Source organism: Vipera ursinii, assembly GCF_947247035.1.
Source record: "Vipera ursinii genome assembly, chromosome: 3".
NCBI classification, from domain to species: domain Eukaryota; kingdom Metazoa; phylum Chordata; class Lepidosauria; order Squamata; family Viperidae; genus Vipera; species Vipera ursinii.
Genome location: NC_139516.1, coordinates 208,160,675 through 208,182,093, shown reverse-complemented (window position 1 = coordinate 208,182,093; position 21,419 = coordinate 208,160,675). Strand labels below are relative to the sequence as shown.

General features: G+C 45.5%; 1 protein-coding gene across 1 annotated transcript in view; it reads left to right on the top strand.

Moving 5' to 3' along the window:
* Window positions 1–662: 662 nt before the first annotated feature.
* Window positions 663–21,419, top strand: part of AGO2 (argonaute RISC catalytic component 2) — a 55,281-nt gene continuing 34,524 nt past the window's right edge. Inside the window, exons 1-2 of the mRNA XM_083360143.1 lie at window positions 663–775; window positions 20,448–20,643. Coding sequence (XP_083216269.1) covers window positions 721–775; window positions 20,448–20,643 — 251 coding nt within the window. The 5' untranslated portion in view covers window positions 663–720. The remainder of the gene's footprint in view (window positions 776–20,447; window positions 20,644–21,419) is intronic.

Here is a 21,419-nt window from a genome sequence, read left to right as displayed (position 1 = left end):
GCTCGGGCAGGAGACCCTAGCCTAGACCGTTCCGGACAAATGGAACGATTGCTAGTTCGTTTTATAAAAGGCAAGCATTATATTATTTGAACGGCTAAACCACGCGCAGATTGAAATAACCGTACAGGTTAAAAACCAAAGCAAACCGTCCGTCGGCGGCCCTGCCTTTTGTTTCAAAAGCCACCACCCGCTTCGGAACCGTCTCGCACGTTATCTGTTGCAAATACACGTATTTATCGGGCGACCCAACAACCCGTAAAGGCGGGTCCCCGCGAAAGCCTCAGGCTTGGCGGGCGGAAAGAATCGGGCGGGCGGGCGCGCGACACGCGAGGCGTTCAGACGAGATGCCAACCCCGGGTCAGGGAAACGCCGCGGCTGAAGCGTGCCGAGAGAAACGGCTGCCGTCCGGACGGCCCCGGGGGGGGGGAGGCCCGAAGCAGCCCCGCCGCCCGGCACGTGGGGACCGGCTCCTCCGGCGCCCGTTTGGTCCCGGAAGGCCGGCTGGGATGGCCGGCCGGGTCTCCCCCGCTGGGCCGGGCAGGCTGAGGCTGAGGCGGCGGAGCGCGGGGCGGCCGCAGGGAGGGCGGCCCCATTGCCAGCCTCTCGGGGCGGAGGCGCGGGCGGAGGCGGGTTTCCTTTCTTTGGGCCGCCGCCGCCGCCGCTTCTGCCGCCTGGACGCCCGCGCCGCTCGCCTCCCACGCAGCCCGGCGCTCGGCCGCCATGTACCCGGCCGGGGGAGCCGCCGCGCCCGCCCCCGGGGCCAACGCGGGGCCCGGTGAGTCCGCCACGGGGCCGGGAGAGTCGTGGGGGGGGGAGAAGAAGGCGGCCCCTCAGGCGGTGCCGGCGGGCCTGAGGGGAGCCGGCGCTCGGCTGGGCCGCACGGCCGCCTCACCGGGCCGGGGCTCTGAGGGGGCGCGCGGGCGGGAAGCAGCCCCCCGGAGGCTCCTGAGGGAAGGAGAGAGAGAGAGGCACCGAGGAGGCTCCTTCCCTGGCCGGGTAGAGGGAGATATGCCTGAGGGGGAGACGGAGCCTCCTCGGGGCGGGAAGAAGCCCCCCCCTGGACTCTCCTGAGGGGGAGAGAGAGAGAGAGGGAGGCGCCGAGGGGGCTCCTTCCCTGCCGGGCAGGGGAGATGCCTGAGGGGGAGACGGAGCCTGCTCCGGGCTTTCCCTCAGGGAGGAGGGGGGGGAAGGCCCAGAAGCCCCCCCCACCTCCGTCCCTTCCCTCCTCGCCCCGCCGTCCGTCTCTAAGCGAGGCATTGCGCCGAGGAGAAGGGGCTGCAGTTCGTCCGGGGCAGCTCCCGATGGGGGGAGGAAGGGGAGGGGGGGGGAGAAATACTTCAGCTCGATCCGGGCTGAGATTTCCCTTCTTTCACCCCCTTTCACACACCCTCAACCGACACCTTGGCTAAAAACGGGGTGCTGAGTGCGAAACCTCCCCCGCTTTTATTCGATATCTCGGGTTGCGATCGCGGGTCTCGTGGCGCTCGGTAGGGTTGTGAGGAAAGAACAACGGCGAGAACTTGACGTGGAGGGAGACGAGCGGCCCGGTTCAAGAAGTTCCCGCGTGTTTTTTTTTCCCCTCACTCCCCCTCCAGTTGGGTCAGTTTCCCCGCGTCTTTCTCGCCCAGCCGGGGTCCCCCTTTTTCCCACGGGATGGATGCGAAGCCTCGTCCCGGAAGAAAGAGCCCGGACTTCGGCCTCTGAAAAGCCGGCTTGTTGCTAGGCCAGCCTGGGTGGTTTTCGTTTTATTTTTTTTCAACCTCCTTTCGCCCCCTTCCTTGCAAACAAGCCCTGGTTAGGAAGCCATTGGGGGAGGTGGCTTATGGGTTTCCAGGGAGCGGGGGCTTCCTTGGGATGTGGCTTATCAAATGAGGGGTGCTGGGAAGTGTAGTTTTCCCTAAACATTGTTGTGTGTTGTGTGTTTTGTACATCATCTTGCAAAGATTGAACCTCTTCGGGCAGCAAGTCCTTTACCTAAATCAGCGTTTTCCAACCTTAGGAACTTGAAGATGCGTGGACTTCAACTCCCAGAATTCCCCAGCCAGCTGGCTGGGGAATTCTGGGAGTTGAAGTCCACGCATCTTCAAGTTCCTAAGGTTGGAAAACGCTGACCTAAATTCGGGGATGAAAAGCATCTATTTGCATTTGCAGACCTGAAAGAAAAGCTGCACCCACCGAGAAAGGAAGTGTGTGTATGTGTGTGTAATGATTAGTAGGGTTGCTTCAACAGTGAGATGGGCAGGACGTAAGCTTAATAAATAAATATTAGTTTTGGTCTTGGGGTCCTAATTGGGTAACGAAAGGGCTGCAAGGAAACCATCAAGCTCTGAGCAGCAGCGAGGGCCAATCCTGAGCTACAAATAGAACATCATCCCTTACCCATTATTATTATTTTTTACTCTTCTTTATTTTTAGGTATTTTATTTGGGCTACAATTGTGTTTTCAGTTTACTCTCTTCCATTGACTTCAGTAATGTTCTGTGTCTTATCTCTCGTCCCGTTTCCCCCCCCCCATATACATTCTAGTGCTTTTATTTATTTTATTTATTTTAATTCCATTTATATCCCGCCCTTCTCCGAAGCCTCAGGGCGGCTTACAAGCTTAGCAGTAGCCTTCATTCTATGTATATGCCTGCTTATTAGGGCTTTCACACACACCCCCAAGCAGCATTATTACAAAGTCAGCTTATTTCCCCCAACCATCTGGGTCCTCATTTTACCTACCTCGGAAGGATGGAAGGCTGAGTCAACCTTGAGCCTGGTGGGACTCGAACCTGCACTAATTGCAGGCAGCTGGTGTTACTTAAGGAGGCATTAGCCCACTGCTCCACCAAGGCTCAAAAAAAAAAAAGTCTTGATAATGGTTGTTTGCCAGCACCTCTGCATGATGATGGTGGGATGACAAATATTCTGTTGTAGGAATTATTTTGGGATTGTTACAACTATGTTAAGGAGGAATACTATTTCCTGTAGTGGTTGTTTATGGCAACTTCTACAAGAAGGTGACTGATCCAATCTTAAATGACCAGTTGGTGTTTTTACTCATTCGCTTTCCCTCTAGCCTCTTGACGCTTGCCCAAGTCAAGCATTTTGAGATTAAAACTGAGATGGGACAGGGAAGAACAATTGAAGATGATCAAGGGATACTTTCTGATTTCTTAGGGCTGGTCTTCATGGCTGGGTTGTCTCAACAACAGTCTGGCTGCTAACTTTTGACATGCTAGCTAACTAGGCAGACATGCTAGAGGAGGCAAATGGGTCCCAAAGGCTCAAGTACAAGGCCACGTCAACGGAGGAAGGTTATAGGAAGAAAGTTTGCCGATGGAAATTGCAGCTCCTCAATCACCAAAGCGATTGGTGATGCTTGGCTTCCAAGGATGGGTGGGAGGAGTAAAGAAGCAATGGAATCCACTTGGGCAGAGTTCGGGTCATCCCTGTGTGAAAGAAGAGGAAGGGGTTGAAATCCAGAATGGTGACTTAATTGCTAGCTGATGTAGGAAGCTAGGGAGATGAATTTAGAGAAGGAACCAGGAGGTCTTTAGGAAACGGTTATTTACAGTTAGATCCAGAGGAGAGAATTACAAAGGAATTATGTCTTGTTCCCATGACTCCTGGGCTATTAGAAGGAGGGAAGAGAAGACAGGGGCAAACTTGCAAGATTGTAATAATAATAATAATAATAATAATAATAATAATAATAATAATAATAATAATAATAATAATAATAATAAAGTTGGAAGGGACCTTGGAAGTCATCTAGTCCAACCCTCTGCTCAGGCAGGAAACCCTATACCATTTCAGACAAGTGGCTGGCCAGTCTCTTCTTAAAAATTTCCAGTGTTGGAGCATTCACCACTTCTGGAGGCAGGTTGTTCCACTGGTTAATTGTTCTAACTGTCAGGAAGTTTCTCCTTAGTTCTAGGTTGCTTCTCTCGACTAGTTTCCATCCGTTGCTTCTTGTGCTGCCTTCAGGCGCTTTGGAGAATAGCTTGACTCCTTCTTCTTTTGGGCAGCCCCTGAGATATTGGAACACTGCTATCATGTCCCCCCTCGTCCTTCTCTTCATTAGACTAGACATACCCAATTCCAGCAACCGTTCCCTATATGTTTTAGCCTCCAGTCCCCCAATCATCTTTGTTGCTCTTCTCTGTACCCTTTCTAGAGTCTCGATATCTTTTTTACATCGTGGTGACCAAAACTGGATGCAGTATTCAAGGTGTGGCCTTACCAAGGCCTTGTAAAGTGGTATTAGTACTTCACGCGATCTTGATTTTATCCCTCTGTTGTGTTGTAATAAAGGATACTTCCAGTCCTTCAGAATCTTGTTTCCTAACCTGGTCTCGATCAGATGGGCGGCAGTTTGGCGGGTCAAATCCCGAGTGCTGCATAACAGAGTGAGCGCCTGTTACTTGTCCCAGCTTCTGCTAACCTAGCAGTTCGAAAGCACGTAAAAATGCAAGTAGAAAAATAGGCACCACTCCGGTGGGAAGGTAACAGCATTCCGTGTGCCTTTGGCGTCTAGTCAAAGACCACGGAGACGTCCTTGGACAAGCGCTGGCTCTTCGGCTTAGAAACTGAGATGAGCACCGGGCCCCTAGAGTCGGAAACGACTAGCACACATGTGCGGGGGAACCTTTACCTTTATCTTTACCTTACCTTGGAAGGAGCGATAGCTAGTTTCCAACTTAAAGGCTGCATGGTAGAACTGTTCCTAATAAAAGTACGAGGAAACACGACTTCTCAGATGTGTCACACCACAACTCCCATCTTCCCTCACCATTGCCCACGCTTGCGAGGACAAGTGGGAATCATGGTTGAGCAGCTTCTTAAGGGTCACGGGTTCCCATATGGGTGATGGGCTGCCATTGAAGTTGACCAAATGGTTTTCATGATAGACCGGCACAGTTTCCTTGGGTCAAAGACAGCCTAGTGAAATTAATTGGCAGAAGGCTTACAAGAAAGTATTTCTCACAACATGATCCATGAAACTGATTATCCTAAGATGCACTGTTACTACTGAATAGGTGGCTTTAACCATTGGTGTACAGGTAAGATGGATGATGGACACACGTATGTATGTTGGGTGAGAAGCCATAAGTATTAGCTAAATTAGGCTGCCCAAAAGAGGTTGCTGGACCAGAGAATCCCATCTGTGGGGTTATTCTTATGTTAAGCAAGTTGTTAAGCTTACCTTTTTATTGTCGCAACTTTTTCCCATTGGAATAACTTTCACTTGCGCTGTTGTCAGGAGCCCTAAATTATTCTGTTCTGTTGGTGGTGGCAATGAACCTCACTGCCAGAGTTAGGAGAAAGCTGCTCCTTGATCACAAAGACAGCATTTTCTGCTATATAAGGTAGCGTCTTCCATTTTACATTGTGTCTGAAGTTCTCCCTTTTGTGTGGCCTCCCAAACATAGTTTTCCAAATTTCCCGTGCTGTAAAAATGTAGATTTGTAAGCTGCACTTACATGTTGCTGTTTTGGAATTGGAAACTGTTGAGTACTGATAACGATGTACAATCATATTTTAGACTTTTAGGTTTTATACACATTATTATTATAAGCCCGGATTAATCTGCTACAGGACAAGGTCTTCTTCGTGAAGGGCTACGGACATAATCTGTCATGCTGGTCCATTAAGTGTTGGTAGATCAATATTTTTTTTTCTTTTTGACTTTCCAGTGTAGAGTTGACAGGGAGTATACTGACCCAAAGTTCTCCTTGGATACTTCCATGGCTGAGAAGGTACTAGAAGATGGGAGACCACTGAGTCAAGTCTGGACCACTAGGCCACTCTTCCATCGCTGGACCTCCTGGTTCTTGGGGTGGGAGAGAGAGAGACTGGCTCAATGTCATGGCAATCATTTTTGGTGGGAATCGGGTATCTCTTTTCTCCTAGTCCAGTACTTTCACAGCCAAAGGTAGTCCTTTTGTTTAACAACCATTTGTGGTTGGTGGTTGGGACTAAACATTGTATTATGTTTGTTGTGGTGTCTTCACAGTCATCTGATCACAATTTGCAGCCTTCCCTGCCAGCTTCTCACAGGCAAAGTCAATGGGGAAGCCTGCGGGAACTCGTAAATTATGATCACATAAGCAATGGGGGACTGCTAGAACTGCTGGCAGCAGTGTAGTCCCATACTTACGACCACGTTGCTTAAAGATACAGAGTTTACAGTCCTACTAGTTAGCATCATTAAACAAGGGCTACCTGTATGCCACTCTGCCTGTTGGGCTGTGAGGGAATGCTGGTTGGTCTATACGTGTGCACGCACCCAGAAAGATGGTCATACCACGTGACATTGTGAGGTGTACCCGAAACAACACTGCTAACAAAAAAATCTCCTTGTAGTCTTTTTTTTCTGAGCTGGCCCTGGGTGATCATCTAGGCTGCATTTTTCTTTTCGTGGACTTTTGCCATGAGTTAAAAAAGCTTCTGGCCAAACCATAAATTGGACACAGGGTTTGCTTTCTTAGCAGCTGCTTTTCAGAGTCCCAGTGTGGTTGTGGCTTGTTTGATTCTCTACTGTGGCATTCTTGTGCGAGGAGACGCTCCAGTAAAGCTTAACAAAACTTCAAATAGGATTTGTAGTTGAGGAATTCTAGAAGTCAGCACTTTTAGTCTGCAGCTGGACTTCTCAAAAGCTGAAGCCATCAGGATCTCCCAAAATGTAAGTGATAAAAAAGTTTTTTAATGACTTGGCTTGGAGCATAAGGTTTTGAGTTGCATAGCATTGTGTTCTTCTGAAGTGCTTAGTGTTTCAGGGTTGGCAGTGAAAATCTCTTTCTAGACACTTCTAGAGCAGGGGTCCTCAACCTTGGCAACTTTGAAGACTTGTGGACTTCAGTTCCCAGAATTCTGAGGAATTCTGGGAGTTGAAGTCCACAAGTCTTAAAATTGCCAAGGTTAAGGACCCTTGTTCTAGAGGATTTGTTCCGTTGAGGGTGGAACTGTCTATCTTTTCCCAGTTAGGCAAAATCTCTAGAAATTTTGAAAATGGAAAAATGTCCTCTCTTTTTCCTGCTTTTTAAAAAAAACAATGGAGGGACGAAATGGAAGAATATGCGGCACCTATGCCTGGTACCATTTATAAGTATTGTATACAGTTGCATATACAATATACATTGTAAAATATAGGTTAGAATAGAATAGAATAGAATAGAATAGAATAGAATAGAATAGAATAGAATAGAATAGAATAGAACAGAACAGAACAGAACAGAATAGAATAGAATAGAATAGAATAGAATAGAATAGAATAGAATAGAATAGAAAATATGGAATAGAATAGGATAGGAATAGGAATAAGAAAAGAATAAGAATGAAGCTGGAAGGGACCTTGGAGATCTTCTAGTCCAGCCCTCTGCTCAAGCAGGAAACCCTGTACCATTTCAGACAAATGGTTGTCTGGTCTCTTCTCAAAAACTTCCAGTGTTGGAGCATTTTTAATAATGTGTTCAGTGCATAGGGGAAAGGTGTATTCATTCAGGCAATAATTATACATAGATCAATTGAATTCTCTTTAAAATGTTTGTGTGTGTGTGTGTGTGTGTGTGTGTATCAAATGAAACTGATCTACTGAAAGAGCCATTATCAAGAGCCTTGGTGGAGCAGTGGGCTAATGCCTCCTTAAGTAACCCCAGCTGCCTGCAATTAGTGCAGGTTCGAGTCCCACCAGGCTCAAGGTTGACTCAGCCTTCCATCCTTCCGAGGTAGGTAAAATGAGGACCCAGATTGTTGGGGGCAATAAGCTGACTTTGTAATAATGCCGCTTGGGGGGTGTGTGAAAGGTGTGAAAGCCCTAATAAGCAGGCATATACATAGAATGAAGGCTACTGCTAAGCTTGTAAGCCGCCCTGAGTCTTCGGAGAAGGACGGGATATAAATGGAATTAAAATAAATAAAAATAAAAATTATTAAAACGCTGCTTAATAATTTTCTCTGTTGAGACCAAGGTAGTTACTGACCTGGAGAAACTCAGAGAGGCAGAAAGATTGATGAATGAAGCCTTTGGAAACCAAATGAGTTACTTCCCTACCATTAATGTCAATCCAGGAAGCTCAAACAGAGGTAGTTTCCATGGTCTCCTCCACTTAATTTCTTGTGGGTGATAATACAGACCCTCAAAACTAGTTTTGAACTGGTTAACATGTTTTGTTCATCTGAGCAAAGTATTCCACGGGCTTTTGAAATGTCAACTGAAGTCAGAGAATCATTTATAGTTATGGGCAGTTTGCTCAGTCTGGAGAAACATAGGATCACATAGAATCCTAGGGCTGGAAGGGACCTTGGAGGTCTTCTAGTCCAACCCCCTACCCAAGGCAGAGGACCTTATGGCATCATTCATCTGTTGTTGTTAGTTGCGAAGTCGTGTCCGACCCATCATGACCCCGTGGACAACGTTCCTCCAGGCCTTCCTGTCCTCTGCCATCTTCGGGAGTCCATTTAAGCTCACGCCTCCTGCTTCAGTGACTCCCAGCCACCTCCTTCTCTGTCGTCCCCTTCTTCTCTTGCCCTCAATCTTTCCCAGCATGAGGCTCTTCTCCAGTGAGTCCTTCCTTCTCATTAGGTGGCCAAAGTATTTGAGTTTCAACTTCAGGATCTGGCCTTCTAAAGAGCAGTCAGGGTTGATCTTCTCTAGGACTGACCGGTTTGATCGCCTTGCAATCCAAGGGACTCGCAGGAGTCTTCTCCAGCACCATAGTTCAAAGACCTCAATTCTTTGGCGCTGAGCCTTTCTTATGGTCCAGCTTTCACAGCCATACATTGCCACTGGGAAGACCATAGCCTTGACTATACGCACTTTTGTTGACAGGGTGATGTCTCTGCTTTATCATTCATCTAGGCTAGGGCAAAATCCCAGAGGCGCTTTTCAAAAGGCGACTGAACTTTTTTTGGTTTTTTTTTGTTTTGCTTTAAAATGTTTCGCTTCTCACCGAAGAAGCTTCTTCAGTTCAAAAAATTTCCCCCACCATTCAGTCAGAACTGAATCAGCTTACGTGTAAGAGAATAACAGAGCTGGAAGGGACCCTGGAGGTCTTCTAGTCCAACCCCTTTTGATCAAGCAGGAGACCCTATATCACTGATGGCAAACCTTTTAGAGACCGGGTGCCCAAACTGCAACCCCAAACCCACTTATCGATCATTGGGTGCTGGGTGGGCGTGGCCCATTAGGTGGGCGTGGCCCATTAGGTGGGCGTGGCTGCGTTGGTAACGGCAGACTGGTTGGGACTAAAAAGTTCAATCGATTCCAACTGCGAGATCTTTTTTTTTCCCGCGAGAAGTTGAAATTGATTGATTGAACCTTTTTTTTTGCACACGGTGGCGGAGGGCTAAAGCAAAAAGGTTTAGGCCTAGGACTGGGGTGACGGCGCACGTGCCCACAGAGAGGGCTCTGCGTGCCACCTGTGGCAGGCGTGCCATAGGTTCGCCACCACGGCCCCATACCATTTCAGACAAGTGACTGTCCAGCCTCTTCTTAAAAGTCTCCAGTGATGTACACACAACCTCTGAAGACAAGTTGTTCCAATCCTGCCCAGAAAAGGCAGAAATTTTGTATCCTGACCGTACACTTAACCTCTAGTTGATGGGTTGTGAGCAATAGTATATTGGCCTGCACGATAGTTATAGAAGAGAGTAGGAATGGTGTGAGTACCTTGAGTAAAATCAGTCGTGTTCTGTGTCATACTATGCCTGACCTGGCCGATACTGTCCTTTCTTTTAGCAAGGGAATGTTCTTGTGCGACAAGGAACAATCCAAACCGGTGTGCTGGAGTACACTTCTGTCTTATTAAAAATGTGATGTTAAAGCCAAAAAAAAGCAAGATTCACAACCAAAATCAGCATCTAAGGTCCCATTTAATGATAGCCATTCCCTGCATTATAAAGCAGGGTTAACACTTCACGTAATCTTTGTTGGCTAGTTTTTCTTTTTTTCTTTTTTTGAATTTTTTTAATTAGTTTTCATGAGGTTAAGGAGGGAGGTAAGGGGATGGGAATTAGGGTTAGGGTACAGGAAAGCTTGGGGGTGAGGGTTAGGGTTTTCCCCCAGTAACACTCAATATTTGGCAAACAGCATATTGTCTGGGTAAATATATAAAAATAAACGTAATAAAGCTAATAATTGATAACAATGATAGGTATAATAGATTACCATAAACAATACAAAGTTTTTGATGTATAGTATTTTTCAAAATTGCATATCGCATTCCTTTCTCTCTAACTCGCTTCTCTAGCCATTGATAAAATTTATTCCAAGTTCTATAGTAAACTGAATGCTCTTTCTCTTTAATCTCTAGAGTTAATCTATCCATTTCTGCACAATACAATATGTTCTTGATTAATACTTCTTTAGTCGGTAACTTTTCCTTTTTCCAATATTGGGCATACATAATTCTCGCTGCTGTCAATACATGTAACATTAAGTATCCGCTCTCCTTGTCATAGTTTGGGCCTCCGGCTAGTTTTGTGTCACCAAATTGGGACAGCAAAACACCCTAAAAAATTCTTCCAAATTAGAATGGAAAACACACAATTCAATAGCAAGAGCCTTGGTGGAGCAGTGGGCTAATGCCTCCTTAAGTAACACCAGCTGCCTGCAATTAGTGCAGGTTCGCATCCCACCAGGCTCAAGGTTGACTCAGCCTTCCATCCTTCCGCGGTAGGTAAAATGAGGACCCAGATTGTTGGGGGCAATAAGCTGACTTTGTAATAATGCCGCTTGGCGTGTGTGTGAAAGCCCTAATAAGCAGGCATATACATAGAATGAAGGCTACTGCTAAGCACATTTGATTTGTGCTTCTTAGATTGTAAGCCGCCCTGAGTCTTCGGAGAAGGGCGGGATATAAATGGGATTAAAATAAATTTAAAAAAAATAAAAATGAAAAATGAGATCAAGTAAAAGCCGATGGATTCACCTTTTACCTTTGAAAGCTGACTTTTTAGAAAGGGAGGGCATTTGAGTTCCTGAAATTGGCAGCGTTGGTGGATTAATGAAAATGTTGACTTAATATGCAGCCTCTGAAGAAATTCCTGCTCTCTGTTGACACACACATGAGAAGCAACACTTGTGGTTTTGTTCACTGCAGCTCAGAACATTTGAGGGGTTAAGGGGCTGAGAATTAAAGTAAATCCGGGAACATGACTTAATTGTCTAAAGTTGAGCCTGGGGTAAAGAAAATGAATAATGAAAAACTCTCTCTTCTTCCAAAATGCATGAAAACACTAGCAGGTTATTTTGTGAAATAGTTTAAAGAAGAGAGGATGAAATAATATAAAGTACCAACTTGGATAGTTTTGGAAAGGTATTAGATGGAGGATAAACTTCAAAGTGGTTGGTGGTTATTATGGTTCATATTAGGTAAAGGTAAAGGTTCCCCCGCACATGTGTGCTAGTTGTTTCCAACTCTAGGGGCCGGTGCTCATCTCCGTTTCAAAGCCGAAGAGCCAGCGCTTGTCCGAGGACGTCTCCGTGGTCATGTGGCCGGCATGACTAGACGCCAAAGGCGCGCGAAACGCTGTTACCTTCCCACCGGAGTGGTCCCTATTTTTCTACTTGCATTTTTACGTGCTTTCGAACTGTTAGGTTGGCAGAAGCTGGGACGAGTAACAGGCGCTCACTCTGTTACGCGGCACTCGGGATTCGACCCGCCAAACGGCCGACCATCTGATCGACAAGCTCAGCGTCCTAACCCACCGAGCCACCGCGTCCCTTCATATTAATGGTTCATATTAATACAATATAATTAATACAATACATGTATGAGACCTCAATGACGTCAGAAGCAACAGCAACTTTTTTATTATCAGAATTTGAGTAAAATTATAATTGCCAGCAGTTTAATAAATATTCTGAATTCACTAAGTTATACCTAATTTTTTGTATATGTACATGTATACGTACAGTCTATTGCAGAACATAGGAGGTATACCCTATACAGGTAGAATCATCCCCAGGGTTTCAATCCTAGGCCATTTTATGTTAACAGCTACCTGGCCTTGGCTGTCAGTGATGTCTTTCTCAGGTTTACATAAAGCCTTTGGCTTACCTGAGAACTGGCAGTTGCATTTATTGCGGCTTCTAAGCTTCTTGTTGGCATCTGCTTGGCAGTAGGAAATCAAATATGTTTCTGAATTGCGAGCTGCCTAGAGTCATTTGCTGAGATGGGCAGTTATAGAAATCAAATAAATGATAGACAGACAGACAGACAGCATATGGTGTACAGCAGGGGGTCTTCAAACTTGGCTCTTTTATGACTTGGGGACTTCAACTCCCAGAATTCCTCAGCCAGGCATGCTGGCTGAGGAATTCTGGGAGTTGAACTCCGCAAGTCATGAACGGGCTCAAAGTTTCCCCCATGCTGGCTCAGGAATTCTGGGAGTTGGTAGTCCACAAGTCATGAAGGGGGCCAAAGTTCCCCCATGCTGGCTCAGGAATTCTGACAGTTGAACTCCACAAGTCATGAAAGGGCCATAGTTCCCCCATGTTGGCTGAGGAATTCTGGGAGTTGAAGTCCACCAGTCATAAAAGGGCCAAGTTTGAAGATCCCTCTCTACAGCTTCAGGGAAATCTACACATACTAGACACACAATGCAGTCCAGGTAGCCTAGAATGCTCGTCCATTCTGTTCAGCGCTTACGCACCTATCCTTGGTGCACTGTGTGTGTGTGTGCGTGTACATGTGTGTGTGTGTGAAGTAACTTTACACCAGCTAACTAGTAGTGCTTGGGTTGCTGGTTCTTCTGAATGCTTCCACCGTTCGTTCCTCTCCTCACTTTGTGTCACAAAGACTTGTGTCCAGCTAGGCCCAGTGCCGGCATTCTGCTCTCCGCCCAGGCTTTCGAATAGGCAGGAGCTAGGGACCGAGCGACGGGAGCTCCCTCAGTCTCAAGAGCCGGTCTCAAACGGCCAGAGTCGCAGACCATTTTTTGGCCGGCATTTCTAGCGTCATTAAGCCTCTGAGCTGCTGCATCTCCCACCAAAAGTGAACCAGCGTTTTTATGTTCTGGTGTTTTTTTTTTTTTAAAAAAGTACTTGGAAAAGATGGGAAGGAAAACAATCTACTTTATTCACCAGCTTTGAAGCCGTTTGCCAAAAGGCAAGCTGTTTCATGAAGCTAATTCCTCCGAGGATATTCTTTCTTTTAAATGTTGTCATACCATTTTATGACCATTCAAGTTTGTAGCAGCCTGTTCTAGTCTCTCGTCCTTGAGGTAGGTTGGTTTATTACTTCCAACGCACTCAATGGGTATCGTGGTCAAATGTGCATAAATTTGATTGGTCTAGACCAGGGGTAGGCAACCTTGGCTCTTTTATGACTCATGGACGTCAACTCCCAGAATTCCTGAGCCAGCATGGCTCAGCTTGGAAACCTCTCCCTTTCCCCTCAGCATGGCTAGCTCAGTAATTCTGGGAGTTGAAGTCCACGAGTCATAAAGCGGCCTAGGCCTAGGCCATGGGTAGGCAACCTTGGCTCTTTTATGACTCCTGGACTTCAACTCCCAGAATTACTGAGCCAGCATGGCTCAGCTTGGAAACCTCTCCCGTTCCCCACAGCATGGGTGGCTGAGGAATTCTGGGAGTTGAAGTCCACCAGTCATAAAAGAGCCAAGGTTGCCTACCCCTGGAATAGACCAATTGGCAAAAAAAAAAGAGAAAACTGGATGCTTTTGCTGACAATTGAAAATTGTTGGACTGCAATGGTCCATTATAGAGTGAAATCTCATATTTATTTGGTTTCTAATTATGAAACTCATTAAAACAGCATGTCAGGCAAGAAAAATCAGGTCCACGTGTGAAGATCCAGTTAAGGTTATTTATTGCTACTCATGCTTCTGCGTAGGAATCTTCTCGACTAACAGCATCTGCTAGGAGTTAAATGAGACTCAGTGGAATTCAAGGGGGGTGGGGTCAGACTTAGTTTGCTTGTGGCTACCTAGGGATTCTAGGCTTTTGCCTCTTTTAACTCCACCCACAGGTTCCACCACTCCTTTCCCTACCTTTCAGTAATTTCTGATATTTAGTCCTGCTTACTACAGACAAGAAATGAGGTGCTAACCTTTTCTCCACACATAAATATTTTAGGTTACAGCAGCAGTATGTTGTGGAAAGAATACTGGGCAATTTCTCCTGGGTCGGAAATCTGTCGTCGAGTTGGAAACTTAATGTGAAGGGGGATGTGGCCTAGACCTGGGCTCTTCAAACTTGGCCCTTTTATGACTTGTGGACTTCAACTTCCAGAATTCCTCAGCCAGGCACGCTGGCTGAGGAATTCTGGGAATTGAAGTCCACAAGTCATAAAAGGGCCACGTTTGAAGAGCCCTAGCCTAGATCTTTTTCTCTATTTATTTATTTATTTATTTGTTTTGATTTATATACCACCCTTTTCCCGAGTTAAGAGTTTCTTGGGCAAATGGTTTCATTAGTTTGGTTTCACTGAAGCTCCATCCTTTTGAGTAGTATATACATTTGATATAGTTTCATTTACTGAAAATATTATTATTCAGTTCAAGAAGCGTGGCCGGGAGGGATAAGGAGAGCTTTCCCAACAAAAGACACATCAACGCTTTCTCTGAATAAGCTCGCCTAGTTGTCCCTTTTCTTCTCTGATGCCTTCTCTATAACCTGGAGAAATTGCCGGAGCACAGAAAGAAAAGGCCGGTTCAGGATGAGGGGAATTGGAGTTCCTGCTCTCTGATGATCATTGGGTTGGTAGCTAAACAGCAGGGGTTGGGCGTTCATTAGCCATCAGTTGAGCAGGCATTCATTAGATACTCAATTAATAATAGCCGTTGGTAGCCCTAATGTGCCAAGGACAGAGAATGTACTAAAAGACAGTCGCTTTCGATACGTTCCTTCAATGCCACACTAAAGTCCCTGTGATTGGAGGTTAATCAGAATGGAGCTGGAAGGGACCTGGGAGGTCTTCTAGTCCAACCCCCTGCGCCCACCACTTCTGACAGCAAGCTGTTCCACTGGTTAATTGTCCTCACTGTTGGTAAGTTTCTAACCGTGAGGACAATTAGCCAGTGTTAATTAACAAATTAACTCAAGAGGTGATGAGTAAAAGCTTTCTGTCATTGGGTGCTGCTGTTTTTTCAGTCTGAAAATGGCCTCACTCTCCTAGGAGTTGAAAAAGGTATATTCCTCATGAAAAAAAGAGGACATTTTGGGGAGGCTTAACAATAACAACAATAGAGTCGGAAGGGACCTTGGAGGTCTTCTAGTCCATCCTCCTGCTCAGGCAGGGAACCCTATAGACCATTTCAGACAAACGGTTGTCCAGTCTCAAAAGCTTCCAGTGTTGGAGCGTTCACAACTTCTAAGCCTTGGCGGCCAGTCTGTTTTACCTCAGACCAGTTTAGCTCCGAATCGCTTAGTTTTCAATGGCGGTCTGCATTTCTCTGAAATGGAGATATTGGCCATGGATTTGGGTTTTGTCTGATCAATACCAGCCATCCTCACAGGCTCTTAAGTGGTTTTCTTTCTTCTTTTTTTTTTGCTGGGGGTAGGAGACCCTGGGTGATTTGCTAGGGAGAAGCCTTTATTTAAGAGAAACTAAAACCCAGTGGTTTTTTTTTTAAGACTAAGCTGGAAGGAATTTCTACTTCCCACTCAAGTTAATTATCTTTGGCTGACGAGCTCCCCTGAAACCTTACCAGTAGACTAATTATAATGTTTAGATGCATAAAAAACTTGGGAGGTAGCTGTATCTCTTAACGAATTATTATTATTTTTTTAAAAAATTAAGTCTCCATTTTCTAAGCTGCTTTGCTCAGCATGTGTGGCTTCTGCTGGTCTGTCGTGGGACATTAAAGGAAGACCTTATAAAGAGGATTGGTTGAAGGGCGGTTTCTGATCCACGCATTCTCCTAAATACTATCAATGTAATATTCACGATTTCTTAGAGCAAGGGTCTTCAAACTTGGCCCTTTTATGACTGGTGGACTTCAACGCCCAGAATTCCTCAGCCAACCTCCATTTTGTTTGTTAGATTTAAGACAGGGGTCTTCAAACTTGGCCCTTTTATGACTGGTGGACTTCAACTCCCAGAATTCCTCAGCCAGTTTGTTAGATTTAAGACAGGGGTCTTCAAACTTGGTCCTTTTATGACTGGTGGACTTCAACTCCCAGAATTCCTCAGCCAGTTTGTTAGATTTAAGACAGGGGTCTTCAAACTTGGTCCTTTTATGACTGGTGGACTTCAACTCCCACAATTCCTCAGCCAGCCTCCATTTTGTTTGTTAGATTTAAGACAGGGGTCTTCAAACTTGGCCCTTTTATGACTGGTGGACTTCAACGCCCAGAATTCCTCAGCCAACCTCCATTTTGTTTGTTAGATTTAAGACAGGGGTCTTCAAACTTGGCCCTTTTATGACTGGTGGACTTCAACTCCCAGAATTCCTCAGCCAGCCTCCATTTTGTTTGTTAGATTTAAGACAGGGGTCTTCAAACTTGGTCCTTTTATGACTGGTGGACTTCAACTCCCAGAATTCCTCAGCCAGTTTGTTAGATTTAAGACAGGGGTCTTCAAACTTGGTCCTTTTATGACTGGTGGACTTCAACTCCCACAATTCCTCAGCCACTTTGTTAGATTTAAGACAGGGGTCTTCAAACCTGGCCCTTTTATGACTGGTGGACTTCAACTCCCAGAATTCCTCAGCCAGCCTCCATTTTGTTTGTTAGATTTAAGACAGGGGTCTTCAAACTTGGCCCTTTTATGACTGGTGGACTTCAACTCCCAGAATTCCTCAGCCAGCCACGTTGGCTGAGGAATTCTGGGAGTTGAAGTCCACCAGTCACAAAAGGGGCAAGTTTGAAGACCCCTGTCTTAGAGAGTGTAAGTATTATTGGAAATAGCAGGTAGATTTTTAGAACGTTTACTCTCAAAACAGTTAGAGAGATGTATCATCTCACACTAAGTTCCAGAAGTCTGAGAATGCTGTGGAATAGGTTATGTCTTGTTTTAAACCCTTTCTGCTGGCAGCTGATAGGCAAATATGGAGAAAAGACATCTAATGCTCCCTTTGAGATAAGGAACGCTTCTGCTACATTGGGAATTACAAACTCCTCTTAAAAATACATGATCTGCATTAAAATTGGATCGGCATTGTCCGGTAAAACACGGGCAATTGGAAAGTTGTTCAGGAGCAGCATATGCCTTGGATGCCGTGCAGAATGTTGTGCAGTAAGTTGAACCAGTTACGATTCTAGCCTCTTTTCTCGTCACTCGAGAAAATATGCTGGAGAAGAGACGGCAGGGGAAAAAAAACACCCCTTTGGGTTGGGTGTGTAGGAGATAGGAGTCGCCGTTCCTCCATTTCAGCCCAAGAGAGAGAACCAAATCCAACAGGAAGTCTTAAATATTCCCTAGTTCCCAGCTGGGTAGGATCTTGGGAATCTATTATTTTCATCTTTAAAAGTCTTCTTCCAGCTTGACTCTTGGGGGGTCTACATCGGGGGGTCTCCAAGCGTTGCAAATACTCAGAATTTCCCTATGCTGGCTAAGCCCACAGTCTTAAAGTTGCCAAGGTTGGGGAATTCTGGGAGTTGAAGCGCACAGGCCTTAAAAGTTGCCAAGGTTGGAGACGCCTGGTCTACATGGATACATTCAAGTAGTTTTCTTGGCATCTGTTCGGAAGCGATTGATCAATTGATTTCTTCCATAATATCTCTAGAGCAGGGGTAGTCAACCTGGGCTCTTTTCTGACTGGTGGACTTCAACTCCCATAATTCCTCAGCCACCCATGCTGTGGGGAAAGGGAGAGGTTTCCAAGCTGAGCCATGCTGGCTCAGGAATTCTGGGAGTTGAAGTCCACGACTCATAAAAAGAGCCAAGGTTGCCTACCCCTGCCTTATACCATTCTAAATATTTTCTCCCCACCCTCCCTTCCCTTACGGTTAGCGATGCTGTATTTTATATACAGCTTTCAGACTAAGCAAGGTGGTTGGTTGTTAATGAGAGTTGACCACAATTTTATGACCTTTTTTTTGTGCCACTGTTAGGTGAATCACTGTAGTGCTTAAGTAAACCACGAAGTTATTGCGCAGATTTGCTTTACTTATTGGTAGCCAGCTGGGATGGTACGACCCCCGTAAATATAGGCCGATTGCTAAGTGCCTAAATTTTGACCCCATAACTATGGGGATGCTGTTAACAATCGTAAGTGCGAGGAACCCACAATAAGTCCCTTTTTCCTGTTGTAACTCTGAATGGTTGCTAAGTGAATGGTTGTAAGTTGAGGCCTACCTATAATGCAGAGGTCCCCAACCTTTTGGATGCCAGGGACCGGTTCCGTGGAGAAAGGTTTTTCCGCGGACCGGAGGGTGCGTGGTTTTGTGTGCTACCTGCATCGGGCTTTACTTGCTGGCGTGCTGCGGCCCGGTACCGGTCCATGGATCGAGATCTTTTTAAATAATATCATTTTTTTTAGTGCCTGCTCTAAAGCTTGAAAAAAGGGTTGTAGCTGTAAGTAGCAGGAAGGAAATGCATTTGCATGAAGGCCAAGGTCCTTTTCACAACTGTGGCTTGACAGCTGAACTTTGCAGCCAGACAAAGGCCTTGCAGATGCTTAGGAGGTGTAGTAAGCATGTTGGATGCACGCTCAGGGGCAGGCAGGTTTTTATAACCCCCCTTCGTATATTGCACATTCTGATTCTAGAGTACTCAACCATCTGAAACTTCCAGTTACGTTTCCTTGACTCTTTGAAGTTCCCTGGCTGAGTTGAACCAAGAAATTGTGACAAGGACAGAATAGAAAGTGATCCCCTTAGAATGTCAGTGATGATTGTTCTAAGACACAACCTTTTGGATATATATACTTATTTCTAAGTTCCAAATATAACTTGTTGATACCATTATTAGTAATTCTCTCTGAATGAGTCATTAATAAAAACATAGCGTGGCCGTCTGAGGATGGGGAGAAAGACTCATCATGTAAAGCAGTGTTACTTGAGTTTTTGGGAATTTCTGAATGCAAAAAGTTTCCCAGGGTTTTTAGCCCAAGGTCTGATTTGACATGCTTGCTTAACTTATTCCCCTAGTAAACAAAAACTCGTATATTTTCATCATTACAACAGCATCCCCCCCCCTCCCGATTATATGATCAGAATTCAGACGCTAAGCAACTGACTCACATTTGTGATGGTTGCAGCGTCCTGGAGTTATGTGATCACTTTTGCGACTTTCTGACCCGCAAAGTTGATGGGGAAGCCCCCCACTTAACAACCGTGTTACTAACTTTAACAACTACGCTGATACACTTAACCACAGAGGCAAGAAAGGTCGTAAAATGGGGCAAAACTCACGTAACCAGTGTCTCACTTAACAACAGAAGTGTTGGGCCAGACTGGTCATAAGTCGAGGACTATCTGTACACAGAGCAGCTGAGGTTGAGAAACACTAATATAGTAGAGAATCAAATCGGTCCCTGATATAACAGTGATCTTTGCAGTGGCGATCAGTACTAACGTTTTGCTGAGCACAGGCTCTGCTCACGCACGCCGCCTTCCGTAGGATGCAAGCAGCAGAACCACAGTGAAGATCGATCTGTGCCAGGTTTAAAAAAAGTAGGCAACCAATGTTTGCGGTTTTTTCATTGGAGAAAACCTACCAGATCCTCTCTCTTTCTCACTTCCATTCAGGCCTGAGCCGAACTGAATTATTTCTATTTATGCATTAGCTGAAGTCAGTGCCTCCCCATTCTCTCCACCAGGAGAGATTGGAAACCAAGGCTTAAGAAAATACGCCGAACGTCGTTAGGCGCTAAAACTGTTGCAAGGAATGTCATAAAATGGACCTTAAAAATCACTTAACAACTGTCTCGCTTAGCAACAGAAATGTTGGGTTCCATTGTGGCCGTGCGTCAAGGACCGCCTGCAACTCTATCCCAGTGATGGCAAACGTTTTAGAGACTTGAGTGCCCAAACTGCAACCCAAAATCCACTTATGTGTTGTTGGGTGCCGGGTGGGCGTGGCCCATTGGGTGGCCATGGCTGGGCTGGTAACGGCAGACTGGGTGGGACTAAAAAGTTCAATCAATCAATTCCAACTTTGCCAGATATTTTTTTTTCCCTCGCAAGAAGTTGAAATTGAATCAATTGAACCTTTCTTTTTTTTTTTTTTGTACACGGCAGCAGAGGCCTAAAGCGAAAAAGTTTTATAAAACCCAGTTGAAGGCCTAGGACTGGGGCAACGGTGCGCGTGCCCACAGAGAGGGCTCTGCGTGCCACCTGTGGCACGCGTGCCATAGGTTCACCACCACTGCTCTATCCTCTTTGGATACCTAGCTTAGTGTATTGGCATTTTTAGATGGTTAGTCGTGACAAAAGATGGACGCCAATTTTAAGGAGACAGCGATGTCTTCTTTAAAGACAGAGGATGGTTTGGAGAGAGTGATACGATCCCTTGCCTCACTTGTTGTGATTCTCCCCCCCCCCTTTCTTTCAGTTCTTACAACATCCCCATCGCTGCCACCTCCAATGCAGGCATATGCATTTAAACCTCCCCCTAGACCTGATTTTGGGACTTCGGGAAGAACCATCAAATTACAAGCCAATTTCTTTGAAATGGACATCCCCAAAATGGACATTTATCATTACGAATTGGATATAAAACCGGAGAAATGTCCGAGAAGAGTTAACAGGTACGTCCCATCCTTCCCTTCCCTTCCCTTCCCTTCCCTTCCCTTCCCTTCCCTTCCCTTCCCTTCCCTTCCCTTCCCTTCCCTTCCCTTCCCCATACATCTCATTTTTTGGGGTGTTTAAAATGAGTGCCTTTGAAAGGACGTAGTTCGGTACTGAGCTAATTTCCCCCTGGGATTACTCGCGGCAGTGGCATTTTTATTTGAAACCTGAAACAATCATTTTGCATGTCAAAAGTATCTTCTCTAAATAAGATTAGTTTCTCCAAATCTCCTTATTTATAACCAGGGGTAGGCAACCTTGGCTCTTTTATGACTTCGTGGACTTCAACTCCCAGAATTCCTCAGCCAGGCACACGTGGCAAATCAGCTGAGGGCACAGCTTTATATTGCATACCTGTTTTGTGTTCCTTTCCAGGAATCTTCATGTGTGTTTTTAAGTGACTTTCAGCATTCAGTTCTTTCTGGCATATTCTGTTTTCCGGTATAATAGCAGCACAACGGCTGTTCAGCATCACCTTATAGGGAAGATAGATAGATAGATAGATAGATAGATAGATAGATAGATAGATAGATAGATAGATAGATAGATAGATTAATAATAATAATAATAATAATAATAATAATAATAATAATATAAGAAGAAGAAGAAGAAGAGGAAGAGGAAGAAGAAGAAGAAGAAGAAGAAGAAGAAGAAGAAGAAGAAGAAGAAGAAGAAGAAGAAGAAGAAGAAGAAGAAGAAGAAGAAGAAGAAGTAGTTGGAAGGGACCTTGGAGGTC